The 27,738-nt window shown below is 34.7% G+C and overlaps 1 protein-coding gene and 1 long non-coding RNA gene across 4 annotated transcripts; one reads left to right on the plus strand and one right to left on the minus strand.

Annotated features, from left to right (window-relative positions):
- Positions 1-704: 704 nt before the first annotated feature.
- LOC132132765 (uncharacterized) lies at positions 705-12,710 on the plus strand. The gene is made up of 4 exons (XR_009429080.1): positions 705-1,052; positions 11,186-11,359; positions 11,408-11,429; positions 12,563-12,710. It is a non-coding gene; the product is annotated as an uncharacterized LOC132132765 (long non-coding RNA).
- On the minus strand, positions 9,186-27,438 carry LOC132132763 (EGF-like repeat and discoidin I-like domain-containing protein 3). 3 transcript variants are annotated; one of them, XM_059545285.1, is made up of 11 exons: positions 26,956-27,438; positions 25,182-25,256; positions 24,277-24,312; positions 23,700-23,828; positions 19,356-19,469; positions 16,665-16,846; positions 15,565-15,720; positions 14,512-14,656; positions 14,245-14,429; positions 11,543-11,698; positions 9,186-9,954 (listed from the first exon to the last, which is right to left on the minus strand). In XM_059545285.1, exons 1-11 carry the CDS (start codon positions 27,020-27,022, stop codon positions 9,805-9,807), a joined length of 1,395 nt encoding a protein of 464 aa, XP_059401268.1. In that variant the 5' UTR covers positions 27,023-27,438; the 3' UTR covers positions 9,186-9,804. The 3 variants fall into 3 exon arrangements, with proteins under 3 accessions (XP_059401268.1, XP_059401269.1, XP_059401270.1); XM_059545286.1 differs by lacking the exon at positions 24,277-24,312; XM_059545287.1 differs by lacking the exons at positions 23,700-23,828; positions 24,277-24,312.
- Positions 27,439-27,738: the final 300 nt, after the last annotated feature.

Here is a 27,738-nt window from a genome sequence, read left to right on the forward strand (position 1 = left end):
ATTAAGTTAATCTTAATGAAAATGAGAAATGTTGCCTTGGCAACTAGCTGAAATTAGTGATTAGCGACTAGTGATTAGTTAGTGTTAGTAAGGAACTAGATTAATTTAGAAATAGATTAAGGTTATTGTTTTTATATATTTTATTTTATGGTTAGTTTTAGTAAATTAGCTTTTTTGCTTTTTTTAAAAATATGTATATAGCTTCTATTTTAATTTTTATAATTTTATAAAATGTAGTTTTGGTTATTTTAGTTCATCAAGTTAAGTTAAATGAAACAGAGAAATGTGTCCTTTATGCATGTATTCAGTTTCTATTCATTTTCATTTCAAGTTTGGTTTTAGTTATTTTTGGTAAATTTAAAATTACATTTAAAAATGAGAAATGTTTCAAGCATATTTAAAAGTTTTTTTTTTTTTTTTTTTTTTACATTTTTGTATATTTAATTATATTTTAGTTTTAGTAAATTTGTATGTTTTGTAATTTTATTTATTTGTTATTAAATAAATAATAATAATTTATATATGTTTTAAATGCCCACTTAATGAATGGAAAGTGTTTAAAGTTTTTTATTTATTTTCATTTTAGTTATTTTAGTATAAACTAAATAAAACAGAAATATTTCCTTGGCAACTAGCTGAATATGTATATATATATATATATATATAGGCTAGTTTTACGTTTCATGTTAGCATGTGCCGGATCTGATATCACGGATTTCTTCATTTTTATCGCGCTCTGTCAGCTCTTTTTATCGGTTCTTTATCTTTAAACGAATGCAGCAGGTCTCAGTGAATCTATTGTCAAGCGGCTGATTTGAAGTGGGCTCTTTCTCTCTCGCGATGGCTGGACAGACCAAAGAGGCTCTTTGTTTTCACAAAGGCTCTGTCACTACTTCCTGTTGACACAAGATGAATGTCCATCACATCCTGTCGCCAGTGTTAGTGCCTGGTGTTCGTTGTCTGATTGACAGCTGAATGAATGAAGCCAAAGCAATCTTTGCAAACAGAGACATGACTGTTTCCCGTCTGCGGTCGTGACAAGACTCAACTCAGTATGACAGTTAATCTTAATTCGTTAAACACTACACTCGGACACGTTATTTGGTATTTTTATATAACATACTACACATGTTTGTTTTTTTTGTAATATAAAACAGAGCTGTTGTAAAGTATCGTTGCTTATGTACTGTAATGAATCTGAACCGTCCTCCTGAAACTACCAGAAGAGGGCAGTCGTGTTCTTTGTTGCCATTGACATCTCTTACCACGAGAGGGCGACATTAATGCACTTTTTACACTGGTGTCATTAATAGCACAGGTGACTCAAAAATTGTTTACTAATTAAACAAATTGATAAATAATTTAAAAGAGAAATTTAGTTAGAGTAAATAGTAAAACGCCTTATTTTAGTATCATTGATATATAATTTTTTTTTAAATATATATCTTTATACTTTGTATAGAGTTTTAGTTTATTTTGGGTTTGCCTCATATCTTGAATTTTAGGGACATTTTCTAGGCTTCATCACACAGTAAGTTGTTGCTCTGCCTCATATTAGTCATCAATCGACTGTATGAAATGGGAGATGATCCACATAGGTCTGGGGCAGGGCAAGTGTGTCAAATGTGTTAATAATTCTAATGTGTTATTTTTCTCCATAATTAATCTAATTAATGCAGTAAATTACCATCCCTAATATACATACATGTATGTATATATATATATATATATATATATATATATATATATATATATATATATATACACACACACACACACACACTGTCCACTTTATTAGTTACACCTTGCTAGTACAGGGTTGGATCCCCTTTCGCCTTCAGCACTGCCTTAATTCTTCATGGCATAGATGAAGGTGTTGGAAACATTCCTTAGAGATTTTGGTCCATATTGACATGATAGCATCACACAGTTGCTGCAGATTTGTCGGATGCACATTCATGATGCAAATCTCCCATTCCAACACATCCCAAAGGATTGAGATCTGTTGTCTGTGGAGGTCATTTGAGTAAAGTGAACTCATTTTCATGTTCTGAGATGATTTGAGCTTTGTGACATGGTGCATTATCCTGCTGGAAGTAGCCATAAGAAGATGGGTGAACTCATACAGGGATGGACATGGTCCGCAACAATACTCAGGTAGGCTGTGGTGTTTACACTATGCCCAATTGGTACTAAGGGGTCCAAAGTGTGCCAAGAAAATATCCCCCACACCATAACACCACCACCAGCAGCCTGAACTGTTAAGACAGGATGGATCCATGCTTTCTGTTCTTTACCCCAAATTCTGACCCTACCATCTGAAGACTCATCAGACAAGGCAACGTTTTTCCAATCTTCTATTGTCCAGTTTTGGTGAGTGTGAATTGTAGCCTCCATTTCCTGTTCTTAGCTGACAGGAGAGGCACCGGTTTGGTCTTCTGATGCTGTAGCTCATCTGTTTCAGGGATCGACATGTTCAGAGATGGTATTCTGCATACCTTAGTTGTACGTTATTTGAATTACTGTTGCCTTTCTAAAATCTCTAACTAGTCTGTCCATTCTCCTTTGACCTCTGACATCAGCAAGGCATTTTTGTCCACACAACTGCCGCTCACTGAATATTTTTCTCTTTTTTGGACCATTCTCTCTAAATCCTAGAGATGGTTGTGTGTGAAAATCCCAATAGATCAGCAGTTTTTGTAATACTCAGACCAGCCTTCTGGCACCAACAACCATTCCACGTTCAAAGTCTCTTACATCCCCTTTCTTCCCCATTCTGATGCTCGGTTTGAACTTCAGCAAGTCTTCTTCGCCACATCTAGATGCCTAAATGCATTGAGTTGCTGCCATGTGATTGGCTGATTAGCAATTTATGGTACCAAGCAATTGAACAGGTGTACCTAATAAAGTGGCTGGTGAGTTTGTGTGTGTGTGTGTGTGTGTATATATATATATATATATATATATATATATAATGGTGTGTGTGTGTGCGTGTGTATTATATGTATATATATCAGGTAATGTTTTTATATTTTCTTTAGTTTGTTTTTGTGTGTGTATTTGCCATTTCGATAGTTTTTTTTGTGTGTTTATGTCATATATATATAAATTAAATTCTAACACTTAAAAACTATATATATATATATATATATATATATATATATATATATATATATATATATATATATATGTAGTTTGTAAGTATTAGAATTTAATTTTATTTGCTAAGTTTAGTATTTCATATGTTGCCCAGCTGAAATAAAACACATTTGACCAACTAGCTGAAATAAATGAAAAAAATTCTATTTTGTTTTATTTCAGTTTTTTAATGCTTTAGTTTGTTATTAAATAGATACACATATCAGAACAATTTATAGATCTTATACATTGTGTTCTAATTATTTTTGAACTGATAAGTTTAATAATTCATGAAAACGAAATGATAGACAAAATTTTTACTTTTTACTTGCAACCTCTGCTGCTTATACAATTTATTGTATATTTAGATTGAGTGTGAAGTATTATTTACTTTCAACTTACATTACAGATAACTTCATGATAACTTAATGATGACTTAACATGATTTTCTGCATACATAAGCAAACTTAATCTGCTATATATTTTTTTATTCTTCATGGTTCTTTTTCTTGTTTGCAAAGTTATTTCTAGAGCTCCTTATGTGGTTCAGACAGTGATGGAGATGTTAGTGAGGCCTGGTCTCTGAGGAACCGGCCTCTTTCGACATGATTTACAGGCTAAAATTTACACTCACTCCTCCAGCACTCAGCATTCACCGATGATTTCACATACACTGGGGTCATTTTTATCAAATACATCATAACAGCAGCTCAGATCATTTAGTCTGTTGATGAGAAATGCTCATATTAAGATCTTGATTTCAGACTGGCATCTTGGCAAATCTGGGCTCAGTGTGAGACGTTGCTGAGGTCTTACTAATTACTAAACTCTCTCTCAGGACAAAGTCTCCATTTGATCTCTGGAGAAAAAAAATGAGATTCTGAAGAGATTTGTTTTGTGATTTTATTTTATAGAGATTTATTTTAAAAGCTAAAAAGAAAGTAAAAGTGTCTCTCATTAACACCTGTAGATGACACAGCTCTTCATTCACCTGCTAGCATAATTAAAACTGACTGAGGTGACAAACAGAGACTTTGACTTCATCTACACGTGTAAAATTACAACACAAATGAGCAATGTGATCACACAGAATGCGAGATTATTTCTGTTCTCAGCTGTGGTTAGAGGTTGACATAAATTCATAAGGTTTCTGAAGCAATTAAATGCACAGTTATCTCCCAGGCTCTTCCTCTGAACTGAAGCACATGAAAAATGCATGAACCAGAAAGCACAAGAAGAAGAAAGAGTAAGCACACCACGGCTCTCTAAAGATTAACGCTTTTGGACAAACTCGGATTTTAAATTCACTTAAAAAAAATGTTTTGTAGTTGTATAAATTACATAAGGCAATAGTTTTTGGAGAAATGGCTGTATGTAATGTAGAATAAAATAAATGCTGAATAAAGCAGTTTATTTAGATAGTCTAAAATTATGAGCCGTGTTGTTCAGTAATTAAAATAAAGCTAAAAGAATAAAAATGAAAAACTTAAAATAAAATGTTGCCTTGGCAACTAATTTAAATAAATATGTTTAAGTATAAATTTATTAAAAATATATCAATAACAGTATATTAAAGCTATATAGAAAAATTAAATGAAAACTAATTAAAAAAATTGTATAGATCACATATGTTGATATTTTCTTGCATAAATTGCTGATGTGAAATAAAGTCTTTAATTTAGACAATCTATAATTATGAGCAGTGTTGTTATTTATTGTTAACTGGATCTAATCAAATTAAAGCAGCTGGTCATTTATGGTCATAAGCTGGTCCACGCTGGTTTGGATGGTCAAGTGGACTATAGAAACTGGTAGAGCTGATTTTAACCTTGTAGACCACTTTGAGCCAGCAACAAACCTGCTCATGATGGTCAGTCAGGTGGATTAGAAGTAAGAGCACATGATTTTAACCTGGTAGACCACTTTAGACCAGCACCAAACAGCAACATACAAATCTGAAAATTTGCAGAATATTCACAAAACTCAAGTCCTTACCCAATAGCTTTGCCATGCTTTGTGCTTGTTGTGGTTATTGAAGTTTGAAAACATCAGCGAAAACAGAATAGACAAGCAACTATGTCCTTATACATATTCAGTCTCAGTGGATAAAGAACTGTAACTGTGCAAGAACGGTCTCACAGTTTGATTTTTATTGTTAAAATGACCATTAAGAGTTCATTAATACTATAGTACATTATAATCAGGTCTGTTCAATAACTGTCCAGTGAATACAGCAATGAAGAAATAGAAAGCTAGTATATATATGATTATACCAAACTGTTCTTGCTTTATACTGATTTGTATTTACAGGTTTTCAAAAAAACATTACAAAAGAAGAAAAAGAAAGAAAATGTTTGTTGGCTTGTTCTCACTAATTTGAGTTAAAGGCAACATGAAAGTCAGTGTAAATATCATTTCACTTCTGTATTTTTACACATTTTTGAGTGAAATGGTACAAAAATGAATTTTTTACAGCAGTAACTCATTTAATTTTGATTTCATGTTTACTTTGTTGTTTGTGTTGACTTTGGACATATCTGAAATACTGAACGCTAAGTTGTTGCAAGTAAATGTATCGCCCGCTTAAAGGGTAAGTTCACCAAAAAATGAAAATTTGCCCATAAATTACTCACCTTCTAGTCATTCTAGGTGTTTATGATTTTCTTCGTTCAGACGAAACCAGTCGATATTAAAAATTGCCGTTGATCTTTCAAGCTATTTAATGGCACGCAGAAGGTGTTGCAGTGCATCAGTCCAAAATAAGATAAATAAAAAGCGCCCATCCATAATAAAAAGTGTCTCACACAAATCCTGGGAGTGAACAAAGGTAGTGATTCAATGCGTTTTTGTAAGAAAAATAATAATATTCAAAACGTAATAATCACTTTAATGTAGCTTCCATCAACAATTGTACACATAAGCAGTTCCAGGCACATTGCGTATGAGTTCAGCACTGCGCATGCACCAGTGAGTCTCGTGAAAACCAACGTTTGTTAACAGGAGCAAAGGAAGCAAAGTTTCCTTACTTTAGCAACGTAAAACCAGTCTCCTCTTGGCTTATATCGAAATCCTCAAACATTGTTCTTTATAAATACTCATTTTATACTTCTGATTAGTGACCATTGTCACGCTGTGCTTCCACGTTCATCACTTCTGAGAGGCGCATGCGCAAAGACGACCTCATACATAATTCCCCCAGAACTGCTTCCATGTACAACAGTGAGTACAAGCTAGATTAAATTATTACGTTTTATATATGGTTATTTTTCTTACAAAAACGCATCAGTTCACTACAGGAGGACTTTGTTCACCCCCAGGAGCTGTGTGAGACACTTTTTATTTCACTTCTTTTGGACTGATGCACTGCAACACCTGCTGAGTGCCATTAAATAGCTTGAAAGATCAAATACAATTTTTTATATATCTCCAACTGGATTCATCTGAAAGAAGAAAGTCTTATACACCTAGGATGACTTGAGGATGAGTAATTTATGGGCTAATTTTCATTTTGTAGGTAGCAGTTAAAATATTTTGAATATTAACAATTTTTGGGGGGTGGTTTGTGAAAGTCAAAAAAATGTGCATCAGCAAAAGACTTTAGAATGCAATTTTGTATCAAGAAATTATTCTTTCTCATCTATATTCAATTTCATTTTACTTGAAAAGTAAATATATACATATTTGAATATATTCATTTGGAATACAAAGTTTTAGCACAAATGAATAAACTTAATGCGATGCATATCAGTCATACATAAATCAAGTAGATTTTTTTTCACTCGAAATCATGGCAAGATTTATTATTAGCTATTTAAATGATTTCATTTAAATAATCATATTTTCAAAATGCATTTATTGAAATGACAGAATTAGCATTAATCTTTTCATTGTGAATTCAGTTGAATTTATTCAGTTAAAAAGCATGAATATGATTAAAATGTGAAAACAAGCAATATTCATGTTTATACAAATTTATGAGATTGAAACAAATTTGTTTTATTTATGATAAATATATAAACTTGTTTATTGTGTATTTAAAAATGCATCATGTTATTATTATTAGTTTGTTTTGAGTTCAAACTCTGTATTTCAAATGAGTGGAAATTTTATTCTGAATACATGAACCTTAAATTTAGTCCTAAAAAATTTTTAAGAGTAGAATAATGGCACTCTCTGTTGGTCAAAGCGGCTAATTCATGTGACCGACTTGAAACTGTAGTAAAATTGGTGTGTGGAAAAATTCCCCCCATGCAAAATTCCCAAACGTGTGGTTTTCTGTTTAAATGACTGGATTCCACCCAAAAAAATTTGCCAAGCAATGGTAAATCTGATCACACATAAGGCCTGTTGACACCAAGGATGATCACTAAGATAACAGAAGAGATATAGTTATGAAATAATTCTAAATTGCTAAGAATAGCAGAGTCTACACCACTATATACAACCCGAATTCCGGAAAAGTTGGGACGTTTTTTAAATTTTAATAAAATGAAAACTAAAGGAATTTCAAATCACATGAGCCAATATTTTATTCACAATAGAACATAGATAACGTAGCAAATGTTTAAACTGAGAAATTTTATACTTTTATCCACTTAATTAGCTCATTTAAAATTTAATGCCTGCTACAGGTCTCAAAAAAGTTGGCACGGGGGCAACAAATGGCTAAAAAAGCAAGCAGTTTTGAAAAGATTCATCTGGGAGAACATCTAGTGATTAATTAAGTTAATTGATATCAGGTCTGTAACATGATTAGCTATAAAAGCTTTGTCTTAGAGAAGCAGAGTCTCTCAGAAGTAAAGATGGGCAGAGGCTCTCCAATCTGTGAAAGACTGCGTAAAAAAATTGTGGAAAACTTTAAAAACAATGTTCCTCAATGTCAAATTGCAAAGGCTTTGCAAATCTCATCATCTACAGTGCATAACATCATCAAAAGATTCAGAGAAACTGGAGAAATCTCTGTGCGTAAGGGACAAGGCCGGAGACCTTTATTGGATGCCCGTGGTCTTCGGGCTCTCAGACGACACTGCATCACTCATCGGCATGATTGTGTCAATGACATTACTAAATGGGCCCAGGAATACTTTCAGAAACCACTGTCGTAAACACAATCCGCCGTGCCATCAGCAGATGCCAACTAAAGCTCTATCATGCAAAAAGGAAGCCATATGTGAACATGGTCCAGAAGCGCCGTCATGTCCTGTGGGCCAAGGCTCATTTAAAATGGACTATTTCAAAGTGGAATAGTGTTTTATGGTCAGACGAGTCCAAATTTGACATTCTTGTTGGAAATCACGGACGCCGTGTCCTCCGGGCTAAAGAGGAGGGAGACCTTCCAGCATGTTATCAGCGTTCAGTTCAAAAGCCAGCATCTCTGATGGTATGGGGGTGCATAAGTGCATACGGTATGGGCAGCTTGCATGTTTTGGAAGGCTCTGTGAATGCTGAAAGGTATATAAAGGTTTTAGAGCAACATATGCTTCCCTCCAAACAACGTCTATTTCAGGGAAGGCCTTGTTTATTTCAGCAGGACAATGCAAAACCATATACTGCAGCTTTAACAACAGCATGGCTTCGTCGTAGAAGAGTCCGGGTGCTAACCTGGCCTGCCTGCAGTCCAGATCTTTCACCTATAGAGAACATTTGGCGCATCATTAAACGAAAAATACGTCAAAGACGACCACGAACTCTTCAGCAGCTGGAAATCTATATAAGGCAAGAATGGGACCAAATTCCAACAGCAAAACTCCAGCAACTCATAGCCTCAATGCCCAGACGTCTTCAAACTGTTTTGAAAAGAAAAGGAGATGCTACACCATGGTAAACATGCCCCGTCCCAACTATTTTGAGACCTGTAGCAGAAATCAAAATTGAAATGAGCTCATTTTGTGCATAAATTGTAAACTTTCTCAGTTTAAACATTTGCTATGTTATCTATGTTCTATTGTGAATAAAATATTGGCTCATGTGATTTGAAAGTCGTTTAGTTTTCATTTTATTAAAATTTAAAAAACGTCCCAACTTTTCCGGAATTCGGGTTGTAATGATAACAGAGCATTTAAAGTGGCTGATGACAAATAATTGTGAGCATATAATAAATAAACAGAACGACATCATACGTTATGTGGACACAAATATAGTTATCGTTCTTGGTGTGAATGAGCCTTTAGTCTTAAGTCTGTGTCTTTCCATGTGAAGTAAATCTTGCTAAGCGTCACAGTTTACATCACTCTTACTATACTTTACACCACTATACTTTTCATTCATTGATTTTGCTTCGATTGAATTGCAATAAATTACCAATTAATATCTAATTTACATAAATTCATAAGAACACCAGTTCTCACCTCCTCCTTATATTCATAAATCATATACTCGAACTATTCTAGCATGTGGCCTTTGACCTGAGTGAATACAATTGAACTATTTCTGATAATAATACTATGAAATGTAGTAGTCAGTTGTACAGTGACAATTACATTGGAGAAGCATTGTGAATTGCTGTTTCCAGAGCGAGAGAAAAAAAATCCAACAATCATTGACTATCATCAACTTTTTGACTGTAATCAAAAGATCTTTCATTTTCCATTCAGGCCAAAGCATCCTTGAAAGATCACCATTAGAAATGTTGTTTTTACACAGTCTGTCATAAAATGTGCCGTAGTTTCATTGTTCCTCCGGACACCCCAGAAGCTCCACTCTCATAGTAATGCGTCCATACCACGACCACGGAAGAATCCGGATGAATCGGGCGTAAATCGACGGATCTAATGCATTCTTTCTGTGTGTTTCGTTGTCAAAGTTTCCTTGGAAGATCTGTCAATGACACCGAAGGACAATGCGTTATTATAAAATGCTGAATCAGGCGTTCTGATGTCATTTAAAAGTGCACAATAATGTTGCGGTAAAATGGACTATATAAAGCAGACGTGTGGCCTAAGCTCTTTTAATAGCGCTTGTTAAAGGACGTCGTTCACAGGATAAGTCCTCTGAGAAAATCTATTCTAGTAGACTGTTTCTTATCAGCGCTGTCAGAATAGATTACCCAGCCAACACCACTACCAACAGCCAACCACCACACCAAGACCTTACAGTGTGTGTGTGTGTGTGTGTGTGTGTGTGTGTGTGTGTGTGTGTGTGTGTGTGTAAGGACAAAAACTGTCTCTGTGTGTTGAGAGGGAGCATGGAATGTGTTATGAGGAGAAAAGTTTACGTCACATCATGTGATTTAAAAAAGCGAAAAGGGTAGTTCGAAAGGGGTAAATTCAGCTAAATCCACCCAAAATTCACCCACATGAGTAAATCTGTATGACTTAATGTGCTAGTGATTCAATTATAAATTTTTCTTACATTAAAAGTCTTTAGTAATAAACAACAATATTTGCCTATGCTACCATTTAAAATTTGGAGTCTGCATGATTTTTTTTAATGGTTTTAAATGTCTCTTATGCTCACCACCAAGGCTGCATTTGTTTGATTGAAAACATAACTATAAATAAATAAATATAAAGTAAAAACAGTTATATTGTGAAAAATTATTTCAATTTAAAATAACTTTTAATTAATTAAATTTAAATCCTGTGATCAAAGCTGTATTTCCAGCATCATTCCTTCAGTCTTCAGTGTCACATGATCTTCAGAAATCATTCTATGTTGATTTGCTCCTCAAGAAACATTTCTTCTTATCATCTTCTTATTATGTTAAGAAGCAGCTGTGCTGCTTAATATTTTCATGGAAACCATGATACATTTTGTTTATTTGAAATAGAAATCAATTGTAACATAATAAATGTATTTTTTTTTTATTTAATTAAACTTAATTCATCCCTGCTGAATAAACATATAAATTTCTTTAAAAAAATCTTACTGACACCTTAACTTTTGAATGGTAATGTACTTACTGTATATATTTATTATGTATTGCATATTGATGCATTTAAATGAAAATATACCACATTGCAACACTGGCAGCCATTTACATCACTCAGTATCTGTCTAATGAATGTTGAATTTTAAATAGAAATAACTGTCTCTCTTTTCTCCACAGAAGGACTCCTGCTGGAGTTTTGTGTCAGAGAAAAGCGTTCGTCTTGTCAGCTGCTGCTGCTCCAGATGGAAAGTGTGGAGGTGATTCTTCAGCTGGAGGTGGAAGATTGTCAGAAAAATGCTGAGAGGTTGAAATTTTTCTCATGTTTAACGCTGATGCTGTGTGTGTGTGTGTGTGTGTGTGTGTGTGTGTGTGTGTGTGTGTGTGTGTGTGTGAGAGAAGCTCCATCGATTTCATCCAATCAGTTGAGTGATTTTTATAAAGGACATTCAATTTAAAAAAGTAAAGAAACTAATACTTTCATTTAAAAATGATTGCGTCTCCCTCAAATGTTCATGTACACAGAGAGTGTCCTACCTTATCCTTCTGTTGTTTCTCATCCTGATAAATGAGCCATTTCTCCCCATCATTACTGAACGCCACTTTATAGGAACCGACAAACTGCACATGCCCGAAATCTTTGGCTCCTTGGGTGATAATTCCTGTGATTTTGGTGGTAATCTGCAAATCCACCTGGTGATAATGAGAGAGAGAGTGTGTTTCTACAGATTTTTCTGTGAAGAAAACAACAGAAAATGCTTTGCAATATCACCTCCATTCTAGCCCATGTATATCATTTTAGAAGTTCATTTTACGCTGTTAAGAGCCCTCCACATAACCACATACTTGTAAAATAGTACTGTAATACAATGAAATATTTGTTGCAGAAATTTTTATTTTGTCAGCATGTAAATGTAATTTTGAATGTCAGTTCACGGGGAAAAAATTATGAAAGCCCAGTCTCCACCACAGAAAAAAAAAATGAAAAAGGTAATTGTGACATTTTTCTCGCAATTCTGTTTATATCACAATTCTGAAATTGCAAGATATAAACATAGAATTCTGACTTACATTCTCGCAATTCCAAATTTATAACTTGCATTTCTAAATTTATATTATAATTCTGACTTTCTCAGAGTTCTGAGTTTACATCTTGCAGTTTCGATTTTATATCTCACTATTCTTGATTTAAAAAATAATAATAATTTGATTAAAAAAAAAACATTTTAAAATAACTTTTTTCTCAGAATTGCAGGATCTTTTTTTTTTATACCATTGTGGAAATGTAGTTATGGAGTCATGAGCTCAAAGATAGATTTCAGCATTGATAAAATAAAATGATAAAAAGGAAAACTGCAGGAGTAGCTGTGCAGAAATAGAAAGGGGGCATCTAACATCAGGTGCTTTGAGTGTAGACAGCTCTGCTCATGTCTAAACTTGAATTTGTAAGGTAGGTTATAACTCTAACAGCTAACAGCTAAAGGTGTCTGAAGGTAAAACAAATCTCACAGCTGCTTTGGTGGGACAGTCTCTCAACCTGTTATCTGTTTAATACAGCTGGAATTCACTGCCCTTCACAGAGTGATGGACGCCAGGCTAAATCACAGCCCTCGTCTGCACTGCAGAGTTCCCCTCGGAGGACGGGAGTTAATCAGTGCCAATGACACCGCAGGAACGTCTTCAGGCTGCTGAATTTGGTAGGTCTATTACTAGTGGTATTACAGGATTTCAAGGCTGCTCTAATTAACTGCTCTGGAGCTTCTTGTTTTTGCTAAATAAAAAAGCCAGTCTCGATAAATGAACTTGGCTATTATTAAAATAAGCTGTGCTATTTTATGAAAATAAGATGACATCACGCCTAAAGGCGTGAAAGTACAGCATGCTTCTCTAAATTCAGTATATGCATTTCTGGATGTTTGACAAAATTCTGAATTTGTCATATATTCAATTTATGATTTAAATAGCCACACCCACAGGGTGTGTTCATGTAAATACTTGTTAAAAACATTACATTACAGTAATTCTGATTAATTTATGTTTTATTATTTTGGTATAATTGATCAACTTTATCATGTGACTAATAATAATTCTAATCATTTAGTGAAGTCTATTTTAAGACAAATGTTGCATAACTGAAAACTGTGAATGTCAATACTGTAAAATTAATGAACATGACCAAAGCAGAAATTGAATTACACAACACTATATTGTTTTAAGAATTCTCTAAAAATTATAACATCAAAATTCTCATTATTTAATGCATAATTGAGTAAATAAAAATGTATTAAAAATGATGAACAAATTAAAACATACTTATTAATGCAATAAGCAGATTTGTACTTATTGTACATTATATTAAATAAACTCATCACAAAAAAACTATTTTTATAATTGTATTTTAAATTATGAATAATTGTTCATTGTTTTTACAGTACCTAAATTAGTTTACAGAAATATGTCTGCTCAGTCTGGAAAAACATTAGTCTGGCGTCATTTAATGTTTCTGGAAATACTTTATTGGACAACATTTATGCACTGAAAAAATTTGGTGTAGAAATAATTTTTACTCAGGAATTGTTAGTAAATGTCACAATTAATTACAAAGCAATGGCAAATAACTAGATGTGAAGTAGAAATTTTCTACATTTACTCCAGTAATCATTATTTTATTTAACACTTTGAAAAAACACTTTTTACAGCATAGATAATTCTTATTACATAATAAAATGTACAGGTAGGCATATTATTAAAATCCAGTCAGTACAGCCTCTCTCTCTCTCTCTCTCTCTCTCTCTCTCTCTCTCTCTCTCTCTCTCTCTGTATTATTCTTTCATGAGGACTCAGGTTCTGCTTTCTGACCTGGACTGACGTGAGCGGCATTCACAGCAGCTCTGCAATCTCAGAGGAGTGTTTGAGCGGACGGGCACGGTTCTGCAAGCGTGCAGGTGTATTATAATACATACATTAGCCTGTTCTCTCGGATCCAATTTCCCAATCTCAGTTCAATGGCAGCAGACTCAGCCATTTAAAGACATTACTGCTCTTGGGTCTGAGAACAAGCTCAGATTTACAGTCTGTTATAACAGCAAACAATGAGCAGCCTACCGGTTTAGTTAGATTAATGATGTTGGAGGTAGAGTAGCTGACCACAGACTGACCTGTGGGTGTATTTGTAGGATTATGCCACCCCCCATACACAAAAAAAAACTTTTGAACTATAATTTTTATATCTGTCTCACCTGCAGCCACTGGGACTGGTCGTTATGGGCTGAAGTCCATGCGTTGACCTTGCCCTGTTTGTCCAGTCTGGCCTTGGAGGAGTCCCAGGAGAACATGTCCATGTTCAGTGTCTGAAATACACTTGAGGCGGTGATCTGATAGTCCTGGATGTGTCCGGTCTTCATCCCCATGGGCTCTGAGCATCCTGAAAAACAACTGCAAGAGTGAACATAATTCTTACTCGAGATTGTGTCAGAGATGAATACTGCTGACTTTAAAACACAGACCTGTGAGCTCACAGCCCAGGAGCTCCATTCGCAGTGTGCAGTGTTTCCTGCAGACTTGTGGGTAAATGCGGATGTACTGCGCTTCGATTGGTGGACTGAAGGAGTTAGCTGAGGGGGAATTATTATCAGTATTTCCAGTGAATATCTGCAGTAAAATAGCATAAAAAAAAATCAGTGATTACAAGCATTTTAAAAATTACAAAAATGCTTAACAAATAAAAAAAGTCATGCAAACATGACAGGAAAGATATTTATAATATTACTAAATATTTTAATTTCAAATAAATTCCTTAAATTTCTAAAATTTCTTTTTTTCTAATGTTCTATTCATTAAATAATAATATAATAATAATAAAATCAGCTTTAAAAAAATATTAATCAGCAAAACTGTTTCGAACATTTATAATAATAATAATAATAATAAATAATAATTGCTTCCTGAGCAATAAATCAAAATTATTTCTGAAGGATCATGGGACACTGAAGACTGGAGTAATGATGCTGAAAAATTCAGCTTTGCATCACAGAAATAAATTACATTTTTAAATATACTAAACCCCCCAAAAACTGTTATTTTTTAAATTATAATAATATTTCAAAGTATTTACTGTTTTTCTTATATTTTTGATCAAATAAATGCAGCTTTGATGAGCAAAAGAGACATTCATTAAAAACATAAAAAATCAAACTGACCCCAAAATTTTTAATGATACTGTATTTAATTATTCAACATTATAACTTTAATGATATAATTTAAACTCAAATAATTATGTGCATTTGTTTATTTATAATTATCCATATAACATGAACTCAAAAATAGCTGTCATAAAACATGATGATAATAAATGAAAATGAAATAAAATGTGATAAAATTGTTCTCATTCACATTAAAGGGAGATTTCTCACTGATAGAAAAAACAAGAAGAGTCTGATAAAAATAAAAACTGGAAAGGAGGGCGAGTTGGCAGGAGAACGTCGGACAGTTTCTTAATTAAAAAAATCCCCCTCTGGCGCTCTCATCTCATCTGGAACGAACGGCGTGTCCCGTCTTACCATGTCCTCATCTGTGTCCTTGACTTTAAACATGCTCCAGGCCTTCCCGTCGTAACTGTACGCCACTTTATATGATTTCACGTACTCTGGGCTTCCAATACGCTTGGCCCCCTGTGTTATCAGTCCGGTCACCCTCATCCTCCGCTGCAGATTTATCTGTGAGGGGACAGCACAAAATCTATGGCCTCGACTCACAAGATGAACGAGTGAAGCCTCGTGGGATGCGGAGTCATAATTTGTCCCTATCAGAAATTGCTGTGTATCTGATGACAGCCGTGTATCTGGAGAGGGGTTGTGTCGAAGGCAAGCCATAAAAGTTTGCACTGTTAAAAGCTCTATACAAATAAATGATATTAAATTGTCAATTTTACACACACACACACACACACACACACACACACACACACACACACACACACACACACACACATATATATATATATAATTTTTTTTATGTGTGTGTGTGTGTGTGTGTGTGTGTGCAAAAAACTTGATTAACTTAACTAAAGTGAAGCTTTCAATGAAAATATTAAAATAATGAAAAAAAATCTGTCATGAGATATGACCCCTTAAAGCAGCAGTAAGAACATCTAAAGACTAGAAAACAGAAATAATGCAGTTTTCCAGATTGAGGTGTTATTTAAAAGCATATTGGCATCAAAGCCATCTTTAATCTTGAAGGCACAAAAATAAAGTCAGGCGCACGCAGGATGACAGCAGAACAAGGCTAGGGATGTTTTTGTGGTGGCAGTGTGCGGTTACCACTTAAGTCATTATGGTGGCTAAGAACATTATTTTGGACAACCACACTGCTCTTTCTGTGTGTCTTCTAATGAAATCTAACACTGATGTAACTCCTTAATTGTCTGATGAGATTGAACTCATAGAATAAACTAATTACCATGGGGCATTTATGCTTTTTCTTGAAATTACTGTTTGGCTTGCACACAGCTCTGAACAGTTGTTAATCAGAGGTTTTGCTAAGGCAAGCGTCACTGTTACAGTTGCTTGTATTTTGCTCATGAATTGATATTCAATTATAGAAAAAAAAATAAAGGTTTTATTTTCATTTAATGCAGTCCAAATGTGGCATGCATTACCTGAATCCATGGATATCGGTCACCCTCGGCTGCGCTCCAGGCATTGACAAGGCCCTTCTTGTTGAGTCGGGCGAAGTACGGAAACCATTTCTGCAGGCCGAACAGAGATCGAAGTGTGGAGGAAGCTGTTACCTGCTGGTTCGAAATGATCCCACCTTCCATCCCTAAAGGTCCAGAACATTCTGTAAGAACATACAGAGAAAGACAACAACTGAAGATCAACAACTGAAACTCTGTTGTTTCAATTAAAAAGCAATCTTTATTGTTGGGCAATAATAATATTACTTTTTGCATTAATTAGTAGTGTAACATTAGTTACCATCCATAAAAAAAGCTAATTACTTAATTATTTGTGATGCCTCGAACCCTGATGATTTGAAATCCATCAATCCAAAAATTCCTAGATATATTTTCATAATTTTCATGACTCGCATAGGCACATGAAGTCAACAGTGCAGCAGGCAAGCTTGGAATATGGAAAAGCTTACATTCAGCGGATGAAAATATTGCCATTACATTGATTTTGTCAGGAGAGAACAACGTTTCTCACAAACTTTTGTGATCATATTTTGGGTAACAGAGAAATTATAACTAGAATTAGCTTCAAGCTACACATTACTGTCAGTGCACAGTGTACTCTTACTGTGTGTCAACAATTGTCTCATTTGTCGGACTGTTTTCATTTTTAAAAGAAATATTGGTGACTATTCTGGGAGTTTCCTGCAATATTTATTCAACGGTGCTCCACGAGGCCAGTGTAGTCCAATTCCCGAACGAATGACTCTTATAAGTCGGTTCTTTTTACTGAATCAAAAACATACGTCGCCAAGAAGTAGGCCTAATTCGACTTTCGAACAAAATGTCTTTTAAGAGTGAATCAAAACACAGCGCACTATAATAGCGTAGTTCATTTTCTGAACAAATTATTCTTTTTACTGAATCAAAACTGTCCAGTGCCACTTGTGCAGTTTAATTTTGGAACGGATGATTCTTATGCGTCAGTTATTTTTAGTAAATAAAAAAGCTCAACCAATGAAGTACGATTCCAGCATAAACAAATCTTATGAGCTGGTTCATTTAAGTGAATCAATCACATACAGCTTGAGCTTACAAATGACTTATTTCAGTTTTAGTTGTAGTTATTTTAGTATAATAAGATACATATCCTTGGCAACTATTTGAAATAAATGATATTTTTATATATTTGATTTATTTTATTTCAAGTAGCAAAAATGCTTTTTTATGGTTTTGGTTCTAGTTAAGTACAGTATAATAACCCTGACTAAGACCAATCATTGGATTGCATCATCTCTAATATATTAAGAAGATATTTGAAAAGTCTAAAAATGCTAAAAACACAAATTATGCAAGAACTGATTTAAATCAAAAATATCTCATTTGTAGAAAGCATCTTAACTATGACAGACAAATCTTTGTATTCTTACAAACATAGCTAACAAGGCAAGATCAAGCACTTCAAAGGAATACCACAAACACATTTTTCTTTGGTCTCGAGTGATAATATGATAACATTATTCTTGCCCTCACTGGTTCCTGCCACAGACTCCGTATCGACCCCTGAAAACCTCTGAATTTTTGAATGCGATGTCCTTGGATTCGCCAATGGATATCGTGTCCTTGCTCTCACACACAGAGATGCTGTCTTCACTCTCGAAGCCTAAGATGTCCTCTCTACTGTCATTGCTGTCATACGTTCCTCCACCTACGGAGATGACGCCCATTTGCTGGTGCTCCGGGGAGAACATTACTGGAGTAACAGCCGTCTCCAAACGTTTGCATTGGAAGATTGGAAAAGTAGCTGCAGGCTGCTCAGACTTGCCTGTAGGGAGCTTCTGCTGTTGTGTTTGGACAGCATGATTGCAAATCAAACCTTCTGGAGGGGTGTAACATTTATATACACTCCTCACAGCCATGTAAGTAAGAAAGCATGACAGTAATCTTCAACTAATTAAATTCAACTTTCATAGATGTGTTAAGCTACAGCTGGGACCTTCTTGTTTTGAGTCAGCACAAAAAATACAAGCAACCAAGTCATGGTTATGCAAGTATTGGTATTCTCCCGAGTCCTACTGTGTACAGAGAGTTATGAGGGGTTTCTGGCATACTTTCTGGAGACTGTACATCTAGGAATTCACGAGTTCACCCTTACATCTAATCTGAAAGCGAATAGTAAGCATATTTTGGCATGCTGTCCTGGGGAGGGGCCCGGGCCCGGAGCATAGCCCGAACCCAAAGAACTCCCCCATCCCTAATTTGGGATAAAATAGATTAGAAGTGAGGAGTTGGGGTGGAGGAGGGATGCCGAAAAACTGTCGTAGGACAGGAGGTAGGAAGGCTGGATATATATACACTTGTTGTGCTAGTTAAGATGGTTAGCTAAACGAGATGCACCTGTGCCAAATTGGATGATTATCTGATCGTGCTCCTCCCGAACTTTGTTAATAAAACCCCATATATTGCATGGAGAAAAAGTGATGTGGTTCCCTACTCGGTCAATGTCATATTGGCCTCATTCACTCAGATTCTCCCAAAAAAGCAGCTGAAGGCAGATGGCTCCCATCCCCAATCCGTCAGTTTGAGTGTGCTCCTCAAGAGATGCCGTGGTTGGATAGTGAATATTTAAACACATGGATTTGATGAAATGAGGTGATGAAGTCGATTTGCACTTACTGTACTGACAGTTTCGCCCCATGTATTCGCCGGGACAATGGCAGGTGTAGTTTGCTCGCAGGTCTGTGCAGCTGCCTCCATTTTTACATGGGTTTTTCTCACACTCATTAACATCTGAAAAGACAAGCAGACATCCACAGACCCTTAAGGAAATGATCAAAAGCTACTACCTGGAAAAAGCTACAAAAGCTCAAATATAGTTTCTCATTATGATTAATACATTGCAGCTCAGACTATTTATTCAATGAAGAATATGATGATAAATGTTGGCGTTCATACTGAGATCCAGGACTTTTGATTGCTGACTAATTTTGATAAATGAGATACAGTATACCTCTTCTGAAAAATCTACTCTTTGGGAATTGTGAGATTGCTAGATTGTAAAAAAAGATTATTTTTTTATTTGTAAATTATTATAATTTTTTTTTATTAATGAACTACATTTTAGAGTAAAATACAATTTCAGTCTTTCAAATAAAAAAAAATGTTTCAACTTGGTGTTTCTTTGTAATCATATAAAATTTGCTAGAAATTTCTAAGTGAAAATTGTAAAGTAAAAATTTATTTAGAAACTAAATACAGAGAGCAAAATATTATTGCTTAAATGATGCTCACTGAAGACTTCAGTGTTGAAGTTTCAACTTTGACTCAGATGTTTCTCCCCAGATTCCTTTAGATGGGGATACAGCTCTGACTATTTGTTATTGGAAGAATGATATAAGACATTTTTTAGATCATATTTTTGATTGCAGAAATATCTTGCAATTCTGAGCACAGTTTGAAGTGTTGTTGAGATCTCTAAAAGATCACTTCTTGAGCAATCATTAAAAATGATTTTTCAAAGTTGTAAATTAAACTATTACTAGATTACATTTTACAAGAAAATACTATTTCAGTCTTTCTACTGCAAAATTTCATGATTAATTCAGTGTGTTCTTTGTAATTATCCGTGAAAAGTGTAAATTCTACACCCAAATTCTCCAGGTGAAACAGTTGAGATATTAAAGAGACCAGCTTTTTTTCTCTTAATTTGCAAAAACATATTAAACCTAATGAAAACCCTTGATTTTTTTAAAGTTGTCCACCAGTGGGCGGATGTCCAGTCATCATTTTTCATTTCCAATCTCATGAGAAAATGTAATTATTTTTTTATTTTGGTGAATTGGTATAATTTGAGTCGTATGGAAACATACAGATTTTAGGAAAAAATCGAAGCATAAAAGTCCACCTCTAAACCGTACCCTCATTGGAACGTAAGCAGATCGTAGGAAAACGAATATATGAGATTGTAAAAATTCAAACAAATTCACCAGCAATAATCCAAAGCATAGTTATGAATTGCAATGAGAATATGCTGTTAATTTCATAAGCGGGCATTGTAACACATTGACTCCTTGTAGCAAAGCTTATGGTGTCCTATCTCAGAGTTCTGCAGCACTGACCTCTTGATTTTTAAGCAGAACAAAAAGAACTCAAGAGACTCGTTACAGACAGAAATTCAGGGACCTGCAAGGAGGAGCACAGGCTCAGCTGCGTCAGATAATGTATCTGGCAGAGATAAACCAGACCTTTGGGTTTACCACAACAACAGAAGAGCACTGGAGGGCAACAACCAAATCCACCGCTCAAACAGGGTCACCTCACGAGAACTGAAAGCACAGATGAACACAACAAATGTGCAATTTAAGGATCTGATATTAGATTGCACTGATCTTCTCATGGGATGGTGTCAAAATAAAAAGAAAAGCTAACGGACGGGAATATATTGTCTCACAGAAATGATATGCAAAAGAACTGGATTTGCAATTTCGAAACCATACTTTGTGAGTGGGTCTTGCTCGTGTAAAACTGTTGTCACGAAGCTGGAGTGTTATGGAAGGTTTCCAGCGCTTTCCTGCAAAGCAGTAGTTTTAACACATTGCTATACTAGCCTGATATTCTAGTCTCTACACTCACTTGGTATAGAAACAATTCTCACAAACTACTGAACACATTGAATTAAACATGAAATTTGAACTGAAAATAGTAATAGCACTCCCATAATCTTAGAATTTTTTTTTTTATAGTTTAGAAAGCCTAAGGTCCACTTATATCTAAGAGATTTTTAAACATTTTATCAATAAGTATGAATAATAGTAGTAATGGTGACACTTTTTTTTTTAAATTTTGGAGTCAATAAAGGAAAGAAATTAATACTTTAATTGAGCAAGACTGCATTAAATGGTTCAAACATTTATAATGTTACAAAAGATTTTTATTTAAAATAAATGCTGTTCCTTTGAAATTATTCTTCATTAAACAATCGAGAGAGGAAAAACAAAACTTTATCACAGTTTCCACTAAAAAATATTAAGCAGCACATCTGTTTTTCAACATTGATAATAACAAATTTTTCTTGAGCAGCAAATCATGATCATGAGACACTGAAGTCTGGAATCCAGGAATAAATGACTTTTAGCAGTTCTTTGTACTTGTTAATACAGTAAATATTGTGAAATATTATGAATATTTCACAATATTTACTGTATTTTGATCAAATAAATGCAGCCTTGGTGAGCACAAGACACTTCTTTCAAAAGCATTTAAAAATCTTACCAACCCTAAACTTTTGGTAGTCTAGTAATTCTTTTATTTCATGCTATGATCTCTCAAACAAAGCATTGTTTTTTATTTTTATTTTGCTGCAGAATGAACATTGGCATTCAGCTTCATGCTAGTCATGTGCATCCAAGCACTGCTGTCGGTTGCGATCGAATGAACTCGTCCTGATTGGTGGGATTCCCTCCATGGGGCCAAAGTCCAGCCAGTCAAGCAAGTAAATTGGTGTCAGGAACAGAGGGGGGTTGGTCAGCTGTCACGCTGGATTTGTGGTACTGGACGCTTCTTCCATAGTAAAACAGAGCCTATGACCTAAAAAATGTTGTTTTGAGATGCCCAAGTTCCTTTTGGTTGAATCTTCTCTTGATCAGAGCCAGTCTGAGAATCGATTTCTGTGCCATTGTTTAACACATGCTGATTTCGGCATTTCATTTCTTAAGGAAAAACCAATTCAATGTGCCTAGTTGTGCCAAGACAACTAGGTTAATGAAGTCGGTGGTGCTTCACACAGTATGATCACTAAGTCAGAACCAGCGGCGGATCCTGTTATAGATGAAATAGATGAGGATGGCAGTGCTCCCTGAGGTGGCATGTACTTCAATTCGTTATGGCTCCTCCACAACAATTTCACCAGATTGCACCAGCTCTCCTATGAACCTCTCATTGAAAATGAATTGTGATCTAGAGGGCAACTTTTCCAAGCAGCTCCCTGCACTATATTTTCGCCCCCTCTCACATCTATTCATCTGTCTGCTCATGGAAAATACCACCAGCATACAGTACATGTACCATTTTCTTGCTCTATTTAAAAAGGGAATAATATATTTATTTAATTTCACTTTTAATTTAATTTAGTTAATTTAGTAATTTTTCTTTAATAATTTTATAACTTTGATTCTTTATTTTTTATTTTAATTAATTAAAAAATGTATTTCCTTCTGTAAAAGATCACTTCTACATTTTTACATTTAATTTAATAATTTGCTGTGTGTGTATATATTTATATATATATATATATATATATATATATATATATATATATATATATATATATATATATATATATATATATATATATATATATATATATATTATTAAAAATAATATTCAAAATATACATTTTTAGGAATTGAACTGGAGCCATGTGACATCAGTTTTTAAATTAATACATTTTATTTTTAATTTCATTCAATTTTATATGAATTTAAAACTTTTGCCATCTGGCCAGCGCTTCAGAGCCGCAAATACCAGAACAGTCAGGCATAAGAACAGTTTATTCCCCAAGGCAATCTACCTCATGAACAGTTAAATGTTCCCCACTTACGCAATAAAAATGTTACGCAATATCCTTATATTTATTTTATAAAAAATTTGCAATATCCTTATATTAATTGTTACCCCTCTATCCCAGTACTTCCCTGCATCTTACTCAATTCTATTCCATTATCATCTATAGCACAACGCTTTATACAAATTATTATGAAGGTATTTTTTTTTTTTTTTCTTGTGTACTGGAAGCGTATGTCACTAAAACAAATTCCTTGTATGTGCAAGCATACTTGGAAATAATGCTCTTTCTGATTCTGATTTAATGCATTTAATTTTCATTTAATATTTTACATTTTATATAGTATATAATTAAATTAAAATATCAAATGTAAAATATGTACAGTATATACATACTGTATACAACATTACAATTGAAATATATTGAAATGAATGTATCTAAAAAAAAGAGTTTCTTACTGTGTTGGCAATGGACACCATCGAAGCCAAGCGGACACCTACACAAATATGCGACAAAAGTGTCGCCGCGGTAGGTCTCACCGAGCTCACACACCCCTCCGTTGTGACACGGGTTCGGGCGGCAGGGCCCTAAATGACAGAAACACACAGTATCTGAAATCTGCAGGGTTCATCTGAAGTGCTACATAAAATCCTACTAGAGTTTATTGCAGGTTGATCTGTAAGTGAACTTGAGGGCTCAGTGCGCTTGATGACACGCACTATCCCCACACGGTCATTATTATTTCATGTTTTTCAGCTACATCTGAACATCACATTAAATACTGCATTAGCTATAAAAGACGACTCCAGAAAGTGTGAGTGTCTAATGAACGCTAAGCAGATGTTTAAATATGAATTAACTAGTGAATGGAAACCAAGGCTGACATCATTTATGTTCACGGCTCATAAGCCGAACATGAGCCATCTGTTTAATATGCCATTCATATCTGGAGTCTCAATGAACAAAGCTCTTTTGAACCTTTCTTAAAATGAAAAAAACAGGCCATTAAAAGAGGCTTCAAATAAACAAACTCACCAATTACAGCTTGCTCTTCCCACTTCCAGCCTGATGCTGTTAAAAGAGCAGAATGCACAGTTAGGGACATTCTGTCATATTCTATCTGCACTAATAAAATGAAGATTTCAAGTAGATGAAACAGTAGAATCTTTTAAAGATCCACTATTTAATTTTTTTTTCTTTATTTCTTTAAAACCACCATGTCCTGCACTAATTTCTACAGGAAAAAATTAGAACCATATTATTCACTCCAAGAATGATATCTATAATAATAAAAACAAGGTTTTAAAAATCATTCTAATTCTATGCAAACAATGAAGTGCACAGCTATAATGATAATGGCACAGATCACATTCAGAATTAATTTTTTCTTCATTCTGATGAATGAATAAAACACTGACAGCCAATTAGAATCGACCTTTAAAGAGCTTGAGCATTTAAAGCAACAGACAATTTAACTGTTGCACACAACCGTGGTCTATTGTGCATTGGTGTGGATGCTAATATCTTTATTGTAATAGTTATCTTTAAATGTATCGTTCTTGGTGTGAACATGTGAAGTTAACTTTAAATAAATAATTCAGTTTTTTTCCCATTTTTGTTATCTATAATTCACATTATAGGTTTGTGTTAAATTGTCTATATTTATAATTAAAAACTGTAATCTGAAGAATTTAGTGTAGAATTTTATCTAATTGAATGAAGGTCCTTTATTTGCATCTATGGTTCTATGAAGAACCTATAAAATCCATGTTTCTAGTCCACAAAAGGTTTTTCATAGTGGGGGGGGGGGGTGCTTTAGATTATTAAAATATTCTTCCTGAGTTTTTAAGCACAGAAAAATTGCAAGATATTAAATCTCATGGGCCTTTAGGCTTCTCCAATCCAAAAGGATACAGTAAAAAAGTGCCTTAAAAACTCACAGGAAACATTTTCGTCAGCTGGTGTACTGGGACAGTCAGCACCGTTCTCACATGGAACCGGTTCACAAACTTCACCTACAAACCATGAAGAGAAATAAACAGGATATGAGTAGAGATTCTTTTCCAAAGACAAGACACCTCTACAACATGGAAAATGCATGTCGCAGAGTGATGAACATGAGTTTGTGATGTTATATCCTCAGCCACGCTGTCATTTCAACCTGATTTATTCAGTAACTGAGTGCTTGCACAGTTGTCCATGTTGGCCGAACTTTGGAATACACTAGCCGACTCTTAAAGATGCAGTGCAGATGTTTTGCGATGACAGAATGCCAATGCTTCAGAAGTGTGTATGGTTAAGTGAGATAGAAGATTAGAGAAAACCTTTAGTGTTAGAAAAGAAACACGGCTGGCGGAGCTGTCTTGTTTCACACTGATCCGACACAACCTGAGGGCATGACACTCACAGTGGATAAAGTGGCACGCTGCACACTGCCATGTGCTTTCCAGTACAATAAAATTCAAACTGCCAGGATGCTTGTTGTGTTACTTGCATTGATACAAAAACACTGGCACTGCAAACTTGTAGTGATTTGTTGACTGTTTTCACACTGATAATATAATGTTTCTTGAGCAGCAAATCAGCATATCAGAATGATTTCTGAAGGATCATGTGACACTGAAGACTGGAGGAATGATGCTGAAAATTCAGCTTTGCATCACAGGATTAAAATACATGTAAAATATATTCAAATAGAAAACAGTCATTGTAGTTTGCAATAACATATCCCAAAATTGCTGTTTTAGTATTATTTGATTTAAAAAATGTAGCATTGGCGAGCATAAGATACTTTTTTTTCACAAACATAAAAAAGAAAAAGAAAAGTCATACCGATCCCAGATTTTTGAATGGTAATGTACTGTACCTCAGAGAACAATGTAAACACCATGGTAAATTAATATGATAATCATTTAGTACCATTTATATACTGAATGAGATAATGCATTATACATTTTACTCTTAAAACTAATAAATATGATATTTTGGTGAAAAATTATGGAGCATAACAATGTTTGTTTGCAAGCATAACAATGATTATAATCATTTTAATACATTTTTGTCATGTAAAAACAACAAGCTTCAAATAAAAACAGCTCTAATAATTAATATGACAACAGAACAACACTAACCCACGCAGATGATTTCTAATGAAAACTCAGTGACAGTACAAACTGAGTCATTCAATGTAAAGGTCAGTCAGAGATGTACAGTATGACATTTAACATGATCACATTGGGTTCAGCTATTAAAAACACAAGGAGATGCTTCAGGCTCGCAGATGATAACAGTGTTTTGATGACTATTTATTGTGCAGATGACCTCTGGATCACCTTAAAGTAACATCAAACAAACATAACAGCGATGAGACTGTAACTTGCACAAGCAGGCCCTTACTATTCATTGTCATCTTTATGTGTCAGGCAGCTGCGCTTGCATTAATGTCATATTTAATTGAACGTCTGTTGGAGGGCGCAGATAAAATCATGTGCCCGAAATAACCCGACATCTCATTATCATCTCCCTCATGAATTACGTCTGAGGAAATTTTAATAAATCACTGAAGTGATGCTGCTGCTGATGTCCGAGCTGTGAATAAACGCACCAAACGTTGCCTGGAAGTTCTGATGTGTGTTTTAAACTTAATCTGGGTTTGTTGTTGTGCAAATGTGAGGTGTATGTTGAACGCACAGAGTTGTGATCGGTGAAACTCACCCGCAGGTGTCGGATGTGGGATGGACGCGCCAATGCGGACGACCAGGAACAAAAATAAAGGCACCATGTCCTCTGGTTCTCCCGTGAAGCCTCGTCTCTCAGCAGTGATGCAGATATAATGGCAGAGAGACTCGCGGTGAGGATGTCCGGTGATGCTGTGACTCCGAGCAGTGATGATGCTGCTGCTGCTTCTTCTTACTGCAGTGATGAAGATGATGATGGAGACTCGACACTGGCAGGATTCACAGCATCAGTGTAGACGCACCCACCAATTCACTCGATCATCTTAAGAAAAAATAACTTTCCTTTTATATAGCCTAGCCTAGTGCATTGAAATGTAGCTACTTCTACAGAGTATAACAAAAAGAAATTAAAGAAAAAAATATAGAAATAGAGGCACTTATTTGATCTGAGTTCCAAAACTTGCACGGCCACGTGCAAATTTTAAATGTTTTAATGTTCCATACGCACACGATATCACGTTTGTCTCTTCTTTCCACGATTTTAGGCTACTGTAGCCTATTATCAGGGGGGGAGGTGAAATCACGTCTTAAATCGTGTAAATAATCATGTTCTTCCCCTGCTGTGCTCTTAATTATGACAAAAGGCTTATATTTATTACACATAGCCTATTATACTACACATTGCGTTTTCATATGTTTACAGTAGCCTATAGATTGATTAAAAGTTGTGCGTGTCTGTCGCCCTCTGTAGGTCAACGAGAGGAACTAACAGCATTCGACAATAATGTCCATGCATCGTCAAATTAGCCTATTTTATCAT

The sequence above is a fragment of the Carassius carassius genome, chromosome 49, assembly GCF_963082965.1.
Source record: "Carassius carassius chromosome 49, fCarCar2.1, whole genome shotgun sequence".
Taxonomy (NCBI): domain Eukaryota; kingdom Metazoa; phylum Chordata; class Actinopteri; order Cypriniformes; family Cyprinidae; genus Carassius; species Carassius carassius.

Excerpts from the sequence above, each read along its gene's own strand:
- LOC132132763 (XM_059545285.1), bottom strand. The coding sequence starts at position 27,022 with ATGGTGCCTTTATTTTTGTTCCTGGTCGTCCGCATTGGCGCGTCCATC. Across the intron at positions 16,847-19,355 it reads GGGGCGAAACTGTCAGTACA|AATGTTCTGGACCTTTAGGG; the intron begins GTAAGTGCAAAT and ends ATGTTCTTACAG. Across the intron at positions 15,721-16,664 it reads ACCGATATCCATGGATTCAG|ATAAATCTGCAGCGGAGGAT; the intron begins GTAATGCATGCC and ends GTCCCCTCACAG.